At 39.9% G+C, this 18,170-nt stretch overlaps 1 protein-coding gene across 1 annotated transcript in view; it reads left to right on the forward strand.

Moving 5' to 3' along the window:
• NRXN3 (neurexin 3) overlaps positions 1-18,170 on the forward strand; it is a 1,753,959-nt gene that overhangs the window by 609,332 nt on the left and 1,126,457 nt on the right. The window contains exons 9-10 of the mRNA XM_052647275.1: positions 4,611-4,814; positions 10,851-10,877. Coding sequence (XP_052503235.1) covers positions 4,611-4,814; positions 10,851-10,877 — 231 coding nt within the window. The remainder of the gene's footprint in view (positions 1-4,610; positions 4,815-10,850; positions 10,878-18,170) is intronic.

Below are 18,170 nucleotides of genomic sequence, written 5' to 3' on the forward strand. Positions count from 1 at the left end.
AGTTCTATAAACTGAAAGAAAGTGGCAGTAGACAGTAATTTGAATCTTCATTAAAAAAACAAAACAAAATAGAGAGTTCCAGTAAAGGTAACTGTGTAGGTAGTGATGAAAAGTGTAATTAAGCATTTCTTTTTCTTTCTTCTTTTAACTGATTTAAAAGGCAGTTACATAAAATAATCTATTACATTGTATTGTTGGGTCTATAACATATAGAAAGAATTGTTATATACTTTACAGTAATGCAAAAATGAATGAAGCTATGCTGGAGAAAGGGAATGACACCAGATGGTGCCATTTGAATCCACAAGAAGAAAGAGAGACAGAGATGGTAAATAAGCTTAACTTTAAAAATCTCCATAAATATATCTGAGATCTCCTTGCTTCACTTCGTAAAAAGACAGAAGTTTTTATAAAGCAATAACTATAACAATGTATTTTTGAGTTTGAAACACATATAGACATCACATGAATAACAAAAATAACACAAAAAGGAGACAGAGATGAGAGCATGCAAGAATAAAATTTCTATGTCTTACTGGAATTAAGTTTGTAGAAATGGAAGTAGATTCTCATAAACTGAGATTTATGTTGTAAGCCCTAGACCAACCACTAGGAAAGAAGCTTTTAGTTAGTTAATTATATAATTGTTGCTGCCACATGTGACTTAGTCAAGTCTGACACTAAGTCAAGTCTGACTGTTTTGCAACCCCATGGACTGTAGCCCACCAGGCTCTTCTGTTCATTGGCTTTCCCAGGCCAGAATACTGGAGTGGGTTGACATTTTCTCCTCCAAGGGATCTTCCTGACCCAGGGATGGAACCTACATCTTCTTAATTGGTAGACAGAATCTTTACCACTGAGCCAACTGGGAAGCCCAATTATATCGTTAAGAATCATCCAAGAAATTAACATAATATGTTAAATATTCACTTAAAACAAAGGGAAGTTATAAAAGCAGAAAAGAGGGACAAAATAGGAGAACTGTATAAATATCGTTATCTCAGCATTTCATGATGAAGTCTTTCAATACTCAATGATCTGTTAGACTTTAGATCAAATAACGTTTTTTCTTTAGACTCATTTCCCCTCAAATTAGTATTCCATTCATGGTGCCCCTTTTATTTGAAATATTTTAAAAAAGTTAATATGAATTTTGAAGCAATTTATTTTCAGCTAATTTCTATATTAAATTTTATGCTTCATCACCTTCCCCTGAAAAATTCTGTTAATAATAGAACACACCCACCAAGATACACACAAAGATATACACTGAGATCCATACTTCATTTTGTACCATTAGATGCTTAACTACACACTCACCTTATATTTATTCTCTGACACTACCAATATTGACATAAAGATGCTCATATCTTACTGTATATATCTAGAGGGATAAATTTGGCCATTAATTTTGGAATTATTTAAGTTGAATGCATCCAAACAACCATTTCATGGCTCACCAAATGCCTTTGCATCTTTTAAAAAGGAGTGTGCTTGAGTGTAGGTATTTATAATAGAAAGTCATAGTAGTAATTAATGGTGTTCATAATCATAAAGACATGCAGAGCATTGTGCATAGTAATATATAACAAGATATCATTTAGAAATTTGTATCATTGGACTTCTCTGGCAGTCCAGGGGTTAAGACTCTGCAGTTCCACTACAGGGGTCATGGGTTTGATCTCTGGTGGGGGATTAAGATTCCACATGCTGCAGTGTGTGATGAAAAAATATACTAGTTTCAGTGAACTTCTTTAAAAACAAACACAGAAATTTCTGTTTATGTAATTCTAGTCATAAATTACAACTTTGAATAACGGCATGTATGTATGTATCTGTGCACACATGTACATATATGTGCGAATAGATAAGAATACTACACTCTGCCATGAAGCATTATTGATGTACTTTGGGTGCTAAGAAACACGAGTGTGCTTCTGGTATAACTCTCTAAATGTGGCAGAATCATCAAGTGTACAGCTGTGAGAATCAGACTGCCTGCATTTAACTTCTAGCTTTGCCATTTAGATGTTCAACCTGGTATCTATAAACTATAATAATAGTGTCTTCTTCGTGATGTGCTTGTGAGTATTAAATGCCATCTTAATGCATGTAAAGTCTTAGAAAGTGCAAGCAAATCATTTAAGTACTCAATAAATGTTAGAGATCATTATTGATCTTTTGATTCTGCTCTTTCAGGAGATAAAAGTTTCTTTCAAATCTGGAGTGTGTGTTAAATTTAGATTATACTTCTCATCTAAGAGCAGATCTTCAATATATGTTTTCATTTTGATGGTGTCTGTTACTGTCCCACCTTTATTTGTGACCCTTAGAGTTTGCAAATTGTAATATACAACTATTAGCATGTCATGGTTTTTACCTGGGTGATGGTTGATTCCCAGGGATGACAGGTGTATTTATACTGTTTTTCATGCACCTTTTGTGTGTTGTGTAAGGAAGGTTTGGGGTATGATGATGACACAGACTATTTTGAGACCCTTCCATGTGGTTTGCCTAGTCTCTCCAATCTGTTCCTGTTCCTTTTATACAGGAAGACAGAAGATGTTTATCTCTTTGTTAATCATTCATTTACTTCTCAGTATCTACCCAAATCTGTTGATTTCATTGTAATGTCAAAGCACCTTTGTATAACTATTCTCAAAATATGCTTGATGCTTCTGTTACAGTTTGCTATTTTCTGAGCATTCCCCCATTTCTTTCTTTTTAATATATGGAGACACTGTTTTGTCTACCTATCAAATCTGATGCCATCACTTTTCATTAAAAACTCCACCCATCTACCAAGACCAGTTTCAGACTCCTCCTGTACTCTACTCACCTGCGTGCTATAGCCTCTGTCTTCTGAACGCACCTGGCTTTATTGATACACCTTTGATGGGTCATTTAGCCGTTTTTAAATTCTAGTTTGGTTATTTGTGTGCATCTGCCTTCAAGACAGAGATCGTGTTTGCCTCACCTTTTGTGCCCTCCATAGTGCATATGTGCTCCGTCGAGTCTGACTTTTGCGACCCCGAGGACTGTAGACTGCCAAACTCCTCTGTTCACGGGATTTTTCCAGGCAAGAATACTGGAGTGGGTTACCAGTTCCCTCTCAAGGGGACCCTGTGTATAGGAAAGTAGCAAGTATTTAGCAACAGCAAATATTTAACAAGGACCGCTTCAATGCCAGGAACGGAGCTCAGTGATGCCGGGCTTCATAGGAGAGTGAGTGATGCTTTTGTCTTGTGTTCTCTAAACCTATTTGCTCAATGAATGATTCACAGATTCACATTTTGAACAATGTGATGCTACAGAACAGGCCCTGGACTTGCTATTGGATATACTGGATTAAAATCCAGACTACGTGACTTTGGGATGATAATACCCACCCCCCTACCATGAGCTGTGGTTGTCTGTTTGAAAGTAGGAATAATAGACCCATCTGGTGCCATTAAGTGAGCTAACATATTGGAGGAGCTGGAGGGTTCATAACCAAAGTGTTTTTTGGATTGGCAAAAAGGTGAGCTGCTCCTTTTCTTATAAAGGTACTACTGGAATAAAAATAAAATGGCTGGTTTTCAAAGCTGTCCTTAGCTTTTGTTGTTGTTCTAGCCCTGGCTCTTATCAATCTTCTCTGAATGGGCCAAGCAGACTCTCCCAAGGCCTGGCCACCAGGGATGCTCTGAGGCCTGGCTATGCTGCTGTTCTTTCCTCTTCCCAGCAGCACTTGGCAAGTACGTGTTTATTTGCTGTGGTGCTTATAAACTGCTCCTCTCTCCGGTTCTTCATGAAGTACTCGCAGGACTCAAGTTTTGTTTAGTGTCTTGTTTGGCTTTGTCGTATCTACAGTGTAAGAAAGAAAGTGAAGTCACTCAGTCGTGTCTGACTCTTGGCAATCGCATGGACTGTAGCCCCGCCAGGCTCCTCCGTCCATGGGATTCTCCAGGCAAGAATACTGGAGTGGGTTGCCATTTCCTTCTCCAGGGGATCTTCCCAACCCAGGGATCGAACCCAGGTCTCCCACATTATGGGCAGATGCTTTACCATCTGGGCCACCAGGGAAGCCCAGAATTACAATTACTAGCATCTGTGAGGACATTTTCACTTCTGCAGAATTACTTCACATCCGTTATTTCATTTGAGGCCATTGGCGAGTCGGTGAGCATGGTAGAGCAGGGACCGAGGCTACCAGATGTCCTTTGCAAAAGAGGAAATAGACCCTCAGCATTTAAGGGGCCTGCATCTAGCTTAAAAGTGGCAATGGACATTGAGCAAATGCAAGCCCTGTGTTAGTTGCTCAGTTGTGCCCGCCTCTTTGTGACCCATGGACTGCAGCCTGCCAGCCTCCTCTGTCCATGGGATTTTCCAGGCAAGGATACTGGAGTGGGTTGCCATGTCCTTCTCCAGGGTATCTTCCCGATCCAGGGAGTGAATCTGGGTCTCCTGCAATGCAGGTGGATTCTTTACCAACTGAGCTACCAGGGAAGCTCCCAAACACAAGCCACTTGTCTACAAAGTAGGTGCATCTCCATTCTACCCTGCTTACCCTGGAAGCGAAGGCAAACGCTGATATACTTCCTCCTAACCGTCTCTTCATTTCTTCTTTGCAGAGGCATCCATCCTGAGCTACGATGGCAGCATGTACATGAAGATCCTCATGCCCATGGTCATGCACACCGAGGCAGAGGACGTGTCCTTCCGCTTCATGTCCCAGCGAGCTTACGGGCTGCTGGTGGCCACCACCTCCAGGGACTCCGCTGACACCCTGCGTTTGGAGCTCGATGGGGGGCGTGTCAAGCTCATGGTTAACTTAGGTATCGTATGAAGTACCCTCTGCCACTCCGTTTGGGCTTGTCTTCCCTTTCTTTTACGATTTTCATTGGTTTGATTGAATTCTTTGTTTGTTTCTTGAAAGTTAGCTGCTCACCTCTTGTTTAATAGACCGAGGATTAAACCCAACAGCAACAAATACCTTCTCCTTGTTTCTGCATGAGGTTTTTGATGTCAATTTCTGGTTTCTGACAGTGGTGGTATTTCTTTACTAGAAGTTTTGTTTTCTAAGTTTCCTTTCTTGGTTTTTTGGAATCGTTTAGCTTTGTGTAAAACACGCTACTTTGGTCCATCTTTTGATCAATCCCATTCTCATTAAGTCCAGCTCCTTGGTCACCACTCAAAACAGTCAAAGTTAGAGAGCGGGGCCAGGGCAGGAGATGGAAGCAAAATGGGAGGGTGGGATTGGAGGGAACAGAGCCACCTGAGTGGGATGGGAAATGCATTGTTTGAAGCTCCACAAGGACCAATCACATGGGAAGTTCTAGTGGCCTTGACAACACTACTATCTCCTTATACCTTCTCCTAGTAGGGAGGACAAGGCGCATTGTTTCTGTGGTCCTACTAGGGGAAAATTCTCTGAGTTTAGGGTCCGACACATTGAAGGACAGTGTGTCTCCCGATATGTATCTCCTTCCTTCCAGACATTCCTACCCTCGTTCAGCAGCCCTTTTTATAAAGATGATTAAGTCAGACTGTTAACAGTTACTCTATTCTCATATAATCCATATCCAGTTTTCCTTCATGTTGAAAAATTGGCGATTTCAAATTGTAACTTTGTTGAGAAAGGACCTCTTCTTCTACTGTAATTACTTATAGTAATACTTTGGAAATTCCTCTTTTTATGGCCTCACATTCTTTTGGGCTACTGACCTTGACTGAATTCTAATCAATACACTGTGGAAAGTGGGGACCTCTTGGTTTTTGCAAGGAAAAAAAACAAGCAATCTCTATTTCTGTTGATTCTACTCAATAGAAAGTCAGTGCCCTGTGTTGACACAGCTGAGTTCAAACTTTCTAAGCCTGTGATCGGTTTGAGGATGTAGAATATGTTTAGATACACAACTCCTTCCTAAAGATGTCGGTAGGATGGCTTGTCAGAGGCGTGAGGATGACATGGTGGACACGTGTAGCAGATACAAGATGGTCCAGAATCCTAGATGGCCTGCTGGGAAGGTGGGAACTCCATGCCTATCTTATCTGCTGTCAGGTCGATGGTTACACTTGAAAAGTGCCTCTACTACAATCCTAAAATTCTCTAGGACACAGAAGACTGTTTTGAGCAGTGGCTTGTTTAGTTGTGTCTCCTTTTATTTTCCCCCAATTTGCAGCTTTTACAATACTATGCCCTTTTTCTTTTCCAACCACATTTGATTTCTGTTGTCAGTGTGTCTCTTGGTTTTTCTTTTGTGTACGTGTGTGTTTGGTTATTTTGGGTTTTGTTTTGTTTTTCCTTTTGCTGGATCTTTGTGAGTGTTCTTGAGTTTCCAGTCCTCCCCACCATCAGCCATGGTAAATCAAAAGATGGTATTCAACCCTTCAAAGGCCCAAAGCCTGCGGCCCGCATAGCAAACAGCCTTGCGAACAGAGTGTACTGAGCAGCCTACAGGGCTGGCATCCCCCTGTCCCCTCCACCTTCCCCTCCCTGCACCATGCTCCCCACCTGAAACCACCCAACTGGACTGCATACCTGAAACCAACCACCAGGAGCCGGCTGTCAGCTTCTCTGGAAAACAGCAGAAAAAATTAAAACCTAGAGCAACCACCCCTCCCCGAACCCAAATGAAAACAAATATGACCTCCTACTTAGCTCCCAGAAAAGAGGACTTAGTGTCAATTTTTAACCATCTATTTTAAGGTAAGAGAGAGCCAGAGACATAAGGAATATTCAGCCCTTTGGGATTCTAGGGAAATGCACATTGGCTTTAAGCAGATAACTTTTTTCTTCCATTTTAGATGTTGTTTTGTAAAATTTGAAGACCAACTGTGAAAGGTCTCACATCTTAGAAGGAAAAATGGAAGTGGAGGGAGATAAAAGGGGATGATTCAGAAAGATGAACAGTTTCTCTCTCTCCCTTTCACACACACACACACACACACACACACACACACACACACACACACACGGAGTCATAAATTCCAGATATATTCCTAGAAGCATTATTTTTCCATTTTAAACTCTCATGAAAATCTGGGCGATGTGCATTTTTCAAAGACTCTGCTCTAGCCTCCTGGCTCCTTCTGCACGTGACCAGTGTACCTCCCTCTAGTTTGAGGCATCGTGGGCAAAACAGAGAGAGTCTACCCTGGAAAGCACTGTGCTTCTCTAGAAACAGTGGTGACTTTTTCCTCTGAAGGGTACAGTTCACCACAATGACTACTTTCAATTACATAGCTTTCTTTCAACCATAAGTGGAAACTGAACTTAAATTCCTTGAAGTGTACGTACACACTCCATACTCAGGCTTTGTTTGAATGTTCTGTTGCCCTCCCTGCCCAGAGTGTACCCCTTCATAAATGCTTTCTTTCTCCCAGTCATGAATTCATGGTCCCCTTTTTTGATAGTAGTAAACATCTCCAAGCAGCGTGTTCATTTATGTACAAAATTCCCATCACTATTTGTAGAGGATCCCTCCCCCCATTTAAGTTATGTCTCTTTTCTAGCACAGGCGCTAATGATATTCCCATTTATTTCAAATTGTTCACACATATAAGCTCATGATGTACATGTCTGTATTTTTCTGCTGTAATATATCTTCTAAATGTCAAGGAGACTAGGCTTTTCCAAAGGTCTTTCTTTCTGAAGATGGCAGCTGTGGCAATAGCAGGCATGGACAGTGTCCAGCTAAACATAGCATGTTTTTATAAAGCTGTGAGGTTGACTGTTGACCAATCATAGTCTGATCTCTTAGTATTTAAAGCTATAATCACAACTTTAATATTATAGTAGTTTTCAATTTTAGAAAACCTTATTTTAATCCCACAGTAAGTTTGTGAGGTAAATCAGTTAAATGTTTTTATGATTGCTTGCTAGACATGAAGCAAAGAAAGTAGGTCTCAGAGGTGGGACTACCCATGTTTCTGAACTACTTGATCATCCTGGGTTATCCATTACCTCCAAAGATCAATACTGTGGATCAGTGATGTGACGGACTTAATGACCTCTGACTGGTTTCATGATGGTCACCTTTTACACATGCGCACAAGGCATCTTTTGCCTGAGTGCTTGGTTTGAATGGAGCCAACAAGTCCATCAGCATTGGTGCAGCCTCATTCATGGGCCTGTATAATCCTCAGCAAGATGCAGGCCACCCTTCCTCAGTGGCAGGAGCTTGTAGGCAGTGTCACACAGCTTGGTTAATTGCATTCAGGTTCTCCAGATGCTCTCTCTCTCTTTGGAAGCAGAGAAAGTAGGTCACAGTGGTGGGAGTACCCATGTTTCTAAACTACTCAGTCATCATGGGTTTTCTGTTACTCAGGCAGAGAGAGTACTACTGTCTACCGTATCCATCATTGAAGGCCCACAACTCCTAGGAACGTTCATCTCTTCCTTGCTGAAACCAAAGCTCATCAATATAGAAAATAACATTTCTCCTTTTTAACTAAAATGAAACAGAAACAGCCAAAACAGAATGAACATCATATACACACATCCACCTCCCTCAAATACATGCCAAGTTCAGGCAGAGAGAGAACTTAAGCTGTCAATGGAGCTCTAAATGAGATTGCCTTGCCAGGACAGTTCTTCTGATTCGTTTTTCATTAAAAAGTACATCCTCACTAGCAAGACCACTCTCTCAGACCCTATGAACAAGGGACTGGGGTATATTTTTCTTCCCAAGCATATGTTTCAAGTAAGGTAACAAAATCATTCTCCATTTCTCAACTGAACATACCCACCTGTTTGCTGTCTTGGAAGCTCCAAGTCCTCATGGTGATTTAAAGACACCATTCAGTTCATGGGACCACGTGGATGAACCCAGAAAGACAAGCCCGACCCCACACCTCTGCCTAGATCAGGTCCTTGACAGAGACGAGGTCCTCAGCCGCACAGAAACCCAAACAGAAAAGTTAAAGTTTAAAGTTTCTTATTTAAAGTTCTTGGGTTTGTTGCTTTAGGTTCCCTCTTCCCCTTTCTTTCTCTGGAGCATGCCCACACACCTGCTTCCCCTCTTTCTTGCATCCACCAGGGAAGGGCATTTCTCCAGCAGCTGAGACCTTGCTTCTCCCCACCCTGCCCTCCCCTCCCCATCCCCACCAGGGGCATGGCCTCCTCTGTCCGGCGATCGTACCAGATGCTCCAGGGCTGTTTGCTCCCACTTTTCTGTTGCGGTTGACGACACATGACAAACCTAACCGCATGAAACCAAACCCAGATTTTTCTCAAGAGATGTTCTGGGGAACAAATTAGCTTCCCGCCCCCACCTTCCTCAGAATGCTTGGGTGTTATAAATTGTTGCTATCTGGATTCACGTAGTTTTATTCTGCCCGGTCACTCACCACTCGTTTCTTTCACACTGACTTGCTTAAAGTGATTTACTTTGGGACATTTAAAAGGTGGCATTATCTTTCCATAAGCCCTCCAAGACTACTGGGTTAACTTTAGCTAGAAGAAGAGCACAGTTTTTAGCTGTATTTTTTTTCCCTGTAATTTTCTCTCTTTGATCATTTTCCTTTTACCTTTCAATATCTGGCTTTAAACACATTCTTATGGGAATTTTGATCACTGTTAAAAACAAACAAACAAACTTAGGTTCAGATGGGCAGCCTACTAACAGTGCACCTGAGACACGTCTCTGACCATTCTGCCCCATCACCTGCCCGTTAACTCTGGGCTTGACCTTCTGTGCCGTGTGTCCATGGCTGCAGACAGATAGTAATAAAAGGATAGATGCTCTGATCTCTGACCCCAAATACCTTTTCTGGTGACCAGAACTGGAAAAAAATAGCCATCTTGTCATTCCCTCTATTTCCCACCTCCCCCCCCTTTTTTTTAAAGGGATTTTCTTTCTTCAAGATGCAGGGTCACAGGATGGGATAGGTCGGGTGTCAAAGGTGCCCAGGACCACCTCCCCATGCACCCAACTCGCCTTCTCCTCGAATGCTGTGGGCGCTTGATTCAGTCTGAGTATTCAGGCAGGAAGACGGAGATGGGCTCCATGAGGGGTTGGTCTGGGGGCCTTTGAAACCGCAGCAGAGACCCCAGTCAATTGGGCTAACGTCATACAACTCCTTGTACCCAGCACCCGGCCCCACCTCTCTAAAATCTGGGATGGGTGTTTGTGCGGTTAGCTGTTTGCAAGTGGCCATTTTATGACAGGAAATGACCAGGTGGTGTTAACCTTTTTCTTACATCTGAAGACAAAGGCAAGTCTGCCTATGTGAATTTCTACTGCATTTGGGGCCTGAATTAAAGAGGGTGGAGGGAGATTGGTTTTAGAAAAAGGGAAAGGGTTAAATACTGCCCTGAGGAACAAAATTTGAAAAAATGATACACTATGTCAGACTGGTGATATTATCTTTGGAATATTAAAACAAAACTTGTATTTTTGCTACTTTTAAAGAGCAATTTCAAGAAAAACCAGTTATAGAGGGAAACAAAATATAACCTGCATTTGGTGGGGAAATTTTTGCAGTATTTTCCAAGTTTAACAAAAATAATATTTCAAAGTCTGTGTTTGAAATACTTTAATAATGATCAACAGGATTTTTGAAGGAAAAAAAAAGCATACTTGGTGTCTATTGTGGATATATATGTATACCAGTATATATCTCTATACATATGTGTATATATATGTGTGTGTGTGTATATATATATGTATCCAACTTTACAAAACAATATACTGTACATATACACCCACCCTTAAACTTGTGCCTACTGTATATATATATATATATATAAAATGGCCACATTTCTTGCGTGTGTCTGTCCCCGGAAGGGTGGACTGATTGTTTTGGATGTCTGCAGCTGTTACCTTGAAGGATGCAATTTCATCTTTCATTTATTTTTCCCCATCTAGACTGTATCAGGATAAACTGTAACTCCAGTAAGTTTTCCCTCAAGTTTCATTTTGTTCTTTAAAAAAGAAAACTGACTTTATTTTATTTACTGTTTTATGAGCTGTTTTTCATTTGAATTATTTTATTTTTTTGACGATGGAGTTGGGGGGTACTGGGGTTGACAAGCTGAAGGGCTGGGGTGATGGTTTGGGCTGAGTGTGGCCCGAGATGTGGTTTCTGGATCAAGGCAGGTCCTTTCTTCTTTCCTTGCATTGGTTCTATATGCAGAAAAGGAGGAAAGGGCACCTGGCTAATGAAATAGCTTGAAAATGAATTGAAATGGTAATTTGTTGTTTTGGGAAAATAACTCTCAGGGCTGGACAAAAAGTGTTAGAGAAACCATAATGCACTTCTCCACTACCGAAAACTTCAGAAAATAAAAGCAGGGCTCATGACCCACAAGGTGGCTGCCAACTCTGACATTTCTTTCCTGGCATTTATTGCTATCGGGTTGAACTTTCTGTTTTGGTTTGTTTTTTATAGGAGGGTGGGCACAGCATTGCTCTTGGTAATAATGCAACATATTAACCAAAGACTTGAGATGCGTTCCTTTTAACCAAAGACTTGAGATGCATTCTAGTTCTTCTGAATAAAGAATGGCAGATTATTATTTTTACCTTATCCTATTTAAACATTCCACCTCTTGAAGAAGGATCTTATGAGGGACAGGCTGAATACTACTCACACATTTCTTCCTTTGTCTGAGAAATGCACATTAACTTGAGTCATGAAGTAGGCGAATAGAAGGAGAAAGAGGAAAGATGGATGTGAAGGAAAGATAGGACCAGTTTATAAAAGAAAGAAAGTAAGAAATATACTTTTGTGTCCTACAGCATGTTATATAGGTAAGGCAATTAAGTAATAATTAAGCAACTTGGGTAATTGGTTAGGGCGATTAGCTACAACAGGCAGTCGCAACATTTCAGTGTCTCAACAGAAAAGATTTCATTCTTGTTTGGTCAAAGTCTAATGCGAGTTGAGCAGGTCTCCTGGTCAGCTCTCTTCAAAGAAATAATTTAGGCATCTAAGATTCTTTCCTAACTTGGGTTCAGTAACCTTGGAGTTCGTTCTTTACTTCCAGTTGTACGCATAGGGAAGAGAGAGAGAGAGCTTGGATGGTTACGCAGTGTGTTTTATTGCTTTGCCTAAAAATGCCATACATCCCTTCTGTTCATATTTTGTGAGATGTAGCTCCATCTTAAAGAAAGTTGAGAAATACAGTCTCTGTGTGAAGCAGGAAGACAAAATTGGATTGATGAAGCATCTCAGTTCAGTCACTCAGTCGTGTCCAACTCTTTGTGACCCCGTGGACGATAGCACACCAAGCTTCCCTGTCTATCACTAACTCCTGGAGCTTGCTCAAACTCATGTCCATGGAGTCGGTGATGCCGACCCGACATCACCAACTCGAGGAAGCATCTAGTACATATAATTCTCAGTATTATCTCCTCATTTTTTGCTTCTTTCCTTGCTAGTTTGTTTCTGTAGGAACAAACTCAAAAAAAGGAAATAGTCATTTACATTTCATTTACTTGTTTTTTTCATCCTTTAAAAATTTTTAAAGGTGTTAGCTGGCTTAACCTTCTTTCTTGGGAGATACACTATTAAGATGACCAACTAATAAAGCCCAAATCCATTTCTTAGAGGCAAATAAATGTTCCATTCAAATGAACAACAAAAAGAAATGTAAAAATAAAAAATTGATATAAACAACAACTTCTTAGAGTGCTTTCTGCTTGTCTTGGCATCACTTTCAGTTAATTTAAGCAGTGTCCTATTTTCCTGTGTTTAAACATTTCTAATTAGCCAGAAATTTCTCATGATATTTAGATCATTACAAGTCTAATTGAAACATCCATTTTCTCCAACGACTGGCATTTTCTCTTTAAGTAGCTTTATTGAGATATAATTTCTGTATCACAAAATTCATCCATTGTAAGCCTGCAATTCAGCGATTTTTTAAATTGGATTTCTAGGGTTGTCCAAGTATTACCATAGTCATATCTTTAGAACACTTCCAGCACTCCCCAGATTTGTCTTATGTCCTTTTGCAGTTAATCCTTGTGCATGCCCATAGTCCTACACAGCTGCTGATCTGCTTTTGGCTCTATAATTCTGTCTTTCCTGGGCATTTTATATAAATTGAATCATACAGCATGTAGTCATTTGTGTTTGGACTTCTTAAAAAAAACAGTGTATCTATGAAAAGTTTTGTCTTTTCATTTTGCATTAGTTTCCAGAGGGAACTAAAATGAAGGCTGAGCATGAAGGTAGAAAACCTCATCCAAAGTTGAAGCTGGCATCTTCGGGCTGCAGAGACTTATGTGCAGAGCAGAGAACCGAGGGAGCTAGTTGATCAGGGTGTCAGGGCCTGCTGTTTGTGTTCTAGTCAAACTTTATCTTACGTTTAATTCCATATATTCCATCTCTTTAGCCATGGAGAGTCATCACAAGGAAAGTTCCTGGGTTCTTTCTCCTGGGAAGATGATGATGATTCTACAGATGGCAGCAGATTTCCTAAGCCTGACAAAAGATTTTCTATTCAGAGCCACTAACACCAGCATTGAGAGGAAATGCTTGTAGGGAAAGATGTGTTTCCAACTTTGATCACAGAGTAGAAATAGTAAGACTGGTTTAAATCAATATTTAGGTAAAGAGCCAAGACTGGATTTTGAAAATTTGATTTTGAATTCTCACGATAAATCTGTAACATACTAAGGAGGTTACTTTTGACGAAAGCATCAAACAGAGAAGACATAGTGCTCGCTGCTCGCACCCAGGCTGAATAGAAACACACAGACACACACACACACACGTACACACACACACACACAGACACAAGTTCTTCAAACTAATCTAAGATCTTTAGCACTAAGATGGGTAGATATGTACCCAGGATAATGTAGAGTTATAACATAAATGTGATACATTTTCTTGAAGTTGATTTTAATTGTTGACTTGGAATAAATACTTGAAAGGAAAGTGAAACGATGCAGAAGAATGAAAATAAACATGAGCCTTATTTAATATATAAGTCTTCTTTTATGTTTTAAGAAAAAGGATAAGAATTCAAAGACATAATTTTTATTGTATATTTTATTTATTTTATTGTGTATCTTCTCTATTCCATCCCCAGCTTTATTGGCACTTGAGTGGCAAAGTTTGAGAAGATTACACAGCTAAATGCTGAGGTAAAACAGATAAAGGGGACTAGAACTTCTAAACCCCTCTTTCTAATGCACATGATATCAAAATTCATAGTTCAGCCTGTTACAGAATTTCAAGTTGTTTCTGTAACAGTTTTCCACTGTAACAGTACAAGAAATAAGATTGATTTCCAGCTGAGTGTGAGAAGGAGAGGGTTTCTTCTTACCCTTGAGATCCAGCTGTCATTTCAATAGCAGTCTTAAGGGGTAATGGCTCAAGTTTCAAAACAAATGTTTTTTTTCTCTTGAAGTGACACAGTAAATTAAACTTTAACTAAGTTTAAATATAGGTTCATAAGCTCTTCTGATATTTCTTTTTAGAATTCCTGTCCTATAAAGAAATCTGGTAAAATACTGAATGACATTAGCAGTTTTAATTTTTTTTTTAATCTCCCTCAAAATATTGTTTGTTCTGGGAAATGGCTATCTCCAAGGGTTTGTGCGACTATCTTTTTAATAGAGAGAGAACATGAAAAAGAAGGACCGTCTTCCAATGTGAAGAGAAAGCCACTGAACATGATAGAAGATAGTGGTCTCCAGACAAAGCCTTTTCCTTTTGGCTTTGCTGCCTGGCGCTTCTGTCAGTAACTGACCCAGCTCCCTGACGAGGGTTTCCAAGTGGCAGAATCAATCAGGTTCTCTGCCTTTCTCCCTTTCTTACCTTCTTTTTCCAGTACTTTGTCTTTCCCCATAATACCTATGATAGCATTACTCCTTCCAGATCTTACTAGCCCTGCATTCCCAGTCCTGCGAGAATACCACACCATAAATTCCTCTCCGGCTGCTGTTACTAAACGTTTGTTAGAGAGCATCCCAATCAAAGTCTTTGGTTGAACTGGGGACATTGCTGGGTTTGGTAGATTCATCTGACAGGGATATTTAAGTAGTAAGGAAATTTCCAGTCTAGAATTGACTTTAAAATTGCCAAAGATCAACAGAGTTGGCAGTCATCACGGTGGATTGAACTCCAGGGTGCCCTGGAGCATGGCTAAAGAAAACAGGGCTGCTTTCTGGGAATTTCTGGAGGAAGTCACCATCCCCTATGGTTCCAGTTCCATAAGGCTGGCTGTACCTAGGAGGCACGTGGTTCTGCAAACAGGTATGAGCTTCTTGTTGTTTTCATGGGTGTTTGCTTGGATGAAAGTCTGGAAAATGGTTTGTAGCCTTTAACCTCATCTGATTGGGACTCCACATTCCTAACGCCTCCTTCATCCCATCCCTTGTAAGTCCTGTGTTGTCTGAATGAATGCAGTGATTTCATATGGATTAAATATGAGTGTAGCATGAATGAATATGTGTGTTGTGCTAAGTTGCTTCAGTCATGTCTGACTCTTTGCCACCCCATGGGCTGTAGCCCGCCAGGCTCCTCTGTCCATGGGATTCTCCAGGCAAGGATACTGGAGTGGGTGCCATGCCCTCCACCAGGGGACCTTCCCAACCCAGGGACTGAATCCACATCTCTTGGCAGGCACGTTCTTTACCACTAGCGCCACTTGGGAAGTCCAGCATGAAAGTATATAGTGAACACAAATTAATGAATACCAATTTCCCCCTCCTATTTTTTTTCCCCAATGTTTCTCTCTCAAAGGCTAATTCTTCTGTGATCATCTTCTCATTCTTTCTGAAAAGGGGGGCTTATATCACATGAAAATTGTGAATTCCATGCATATGCCTGATTATTTAGGTATATGTAGACCTCCTCCTAAGTTGCTTTCAACCTGAAGACTTATTGATTTATCTGTGACAAGGTTAATTTTCCCTTCCACATGGAGGAGAAAAGAAACAATGTCATGCAAAAATATACTGACCTGAAATCACTGAAGCACCACATGTAATCATTTGTGTCTTTTATAATCTTGTCCACTTTCCACAGACTGAGTTTGTTGTCTTTGAATCATAGAGACGCACAATAATAGAAGATCTAAAAGAAAATCACATCACAAGGATAGGGTATCTCCAAATCAAATCTCTGAAAACTACTAGTATTTATCAATGCTAAATATTCTTTCTCTTGCACCTGCTCGCCTAGCACGTGTTCTTTGTTTTCCGACTTTGCTTCTCGGCCTTGAGTTTCCAAGCAGACTCGATGCCAGTGTTTTGGCAAAGTCAACAAGGTGTGGGTGGTTTTGCTTCCTTTAGGCATGGCTTGGTGAACTCCAGTTTATTACACTTGACTTCTGGTTTTCTTCTCTTTTTGTCTGTCTTCCCTGCCTAGGTACTAGAATGAATGGCATCATCTTTAGGCCTGGTTTATCTAGAAATCCCAGAGCTGACTTGCTTAGCTCATCCCTTCAACTCAGAAATACTTACCTCATGTCCACCAGGAAGGCTAACCTCTTCACTCTTAAAAGTTTTCTCAGAGGGAAAGTGTAGAGTCTTTTTGGTATCCATTCCAAGGTTTGGATCACCTTTGCTGTGAGCCTGACCATACCGCTTTTCCCGGTAGAGTTTTAGTGGAGATGGAAAAATCACAAAGCAGAATCTTATATACAATAATGTGTTATTATGTACCAAACTATTGACATCACACCAGAGACTTCCTATTCTATAATAAATGGTTATGCTGTACTTCAGCATTCATCAAAACCGGAGTTTTAAAAGATAACACATACTTTTGTTTCTCTTTGGAAGGTTTTATGTTTCTTGTGACATATAAAACACCTCATATGTAAGTTTATTAACAGTATCAATAGTAGGCAGATTTGAGTATGCTCATAGGCTGCTTCCTAAATATTTAATAGCAAACGCTTAATAAATATTCAGACTGCATTTATTTTAAAATAGTTTAAAAATTGTAGAGGGAACAAAAGGCAATGCTGCAAAAATTCTCCTGTGTATCCCTAATTTTAGTCCCTGAGTTTTCAGGCACAAGCTAAATTATCAGTGCTTTAACATTCTTTCAGAGGCAATGTATATGAGTGCAAAATGTTATTATCATGTTCTCCATAGTAATTACCATAGTTATTACCACATTCTTCCCTCCTCTTTGTCTTCCTCCTGCTTAGCACAATGGTAACACATTTTTCTGAATCTTGCCTTTTTTTTCCCCCACAAAATGTCTTAGGGACTATCCCCTCTAGGAATGTAAAGATCTTCTTTATTCTTTTCAATAGTCACATAATGCCACATTTAATGGAGGTATTATATTTGATAAAATCAATACCTTACTGTTAAATGTTCAGACTTTTCTCGGCTTTTCAACACTACTAAAAGTGAGAAAATATATGCTCTTGTTCACTGGTCTTTGAGTGCATGTACGGCAACATCTATTAGTTAAATCCCAAAAGGTAAAGTTACTAGGTCAACAGGTAAGTACATAACAAAAATATTGACAGATATTGCCAAATTGCATTCCCATGTGGCTGTCCAGATTTAGATCACCCTTGCCAAATACTTTACATTATCAAACTTTTTGGTCATTTTCCCCAACCAGCTTTTTCACAATGTTGCTGTCAAGTATTCAAGCAATGACCCATTGCCACTCACAGATCTTTACCTTCCATTCTTTCACTTCTTCGGATACATGCAAGGACAAATGGCATGCAAAGTGTTGGTGACCATTTATACCAGAAGTATTTTAATGGAAATCTGCTGTAGCTGCATTTGATAATATGCTAGTCTTTTTTTTTTTTTTCATAGTAAACAGGGATGCTGTAGAAAAAGTGGTAGTGTGTTACAGTTGTTTTATGTTATTTTCTTCTTATATTTCCGTTTGTCTATGTTGGAATCCCAGCAAAGAGAGACATTTAAGTACCATTACAAAGAGCAAGATGGACTCTGGAGCTAAATAGCCTGGGCTCAACCTTTTCATTCTATACTGCTAATGAACTATGTGCCTGTGGACAATTTACTTTAACCCTCAGTTCCCTTAGTTGTAAAATGGGCATGGTTACTGTACCTACATCTTTGAGTAAGAACAGAAGCTAAATGTATGGTGTTGATGAGGATGACTAATCCTATCAGTGTATACTCCTGTAATAAAAGGTGACCTTTTCTGTTGAAGATATTCTATTTTATCCAAGCCATCTTCTACTTTATTTTTTATGCTTTTAAGTTTTATTATGGGTGTATAAT

Source organism: Budorcas taxicolor, chromosome 10, assembly GCF_023091745.1.
Source record: "Budorcas taxicolor isolate Tak-1 chromosome 10, Takin1.1, whole genome shotgun sequence".
Lineage (NCBI taxonomy): Eukaryota > Metazoa > Chordata > Mammalia > Artiodactyla > Bovidae > Budorcas > Budorcas taxicolor.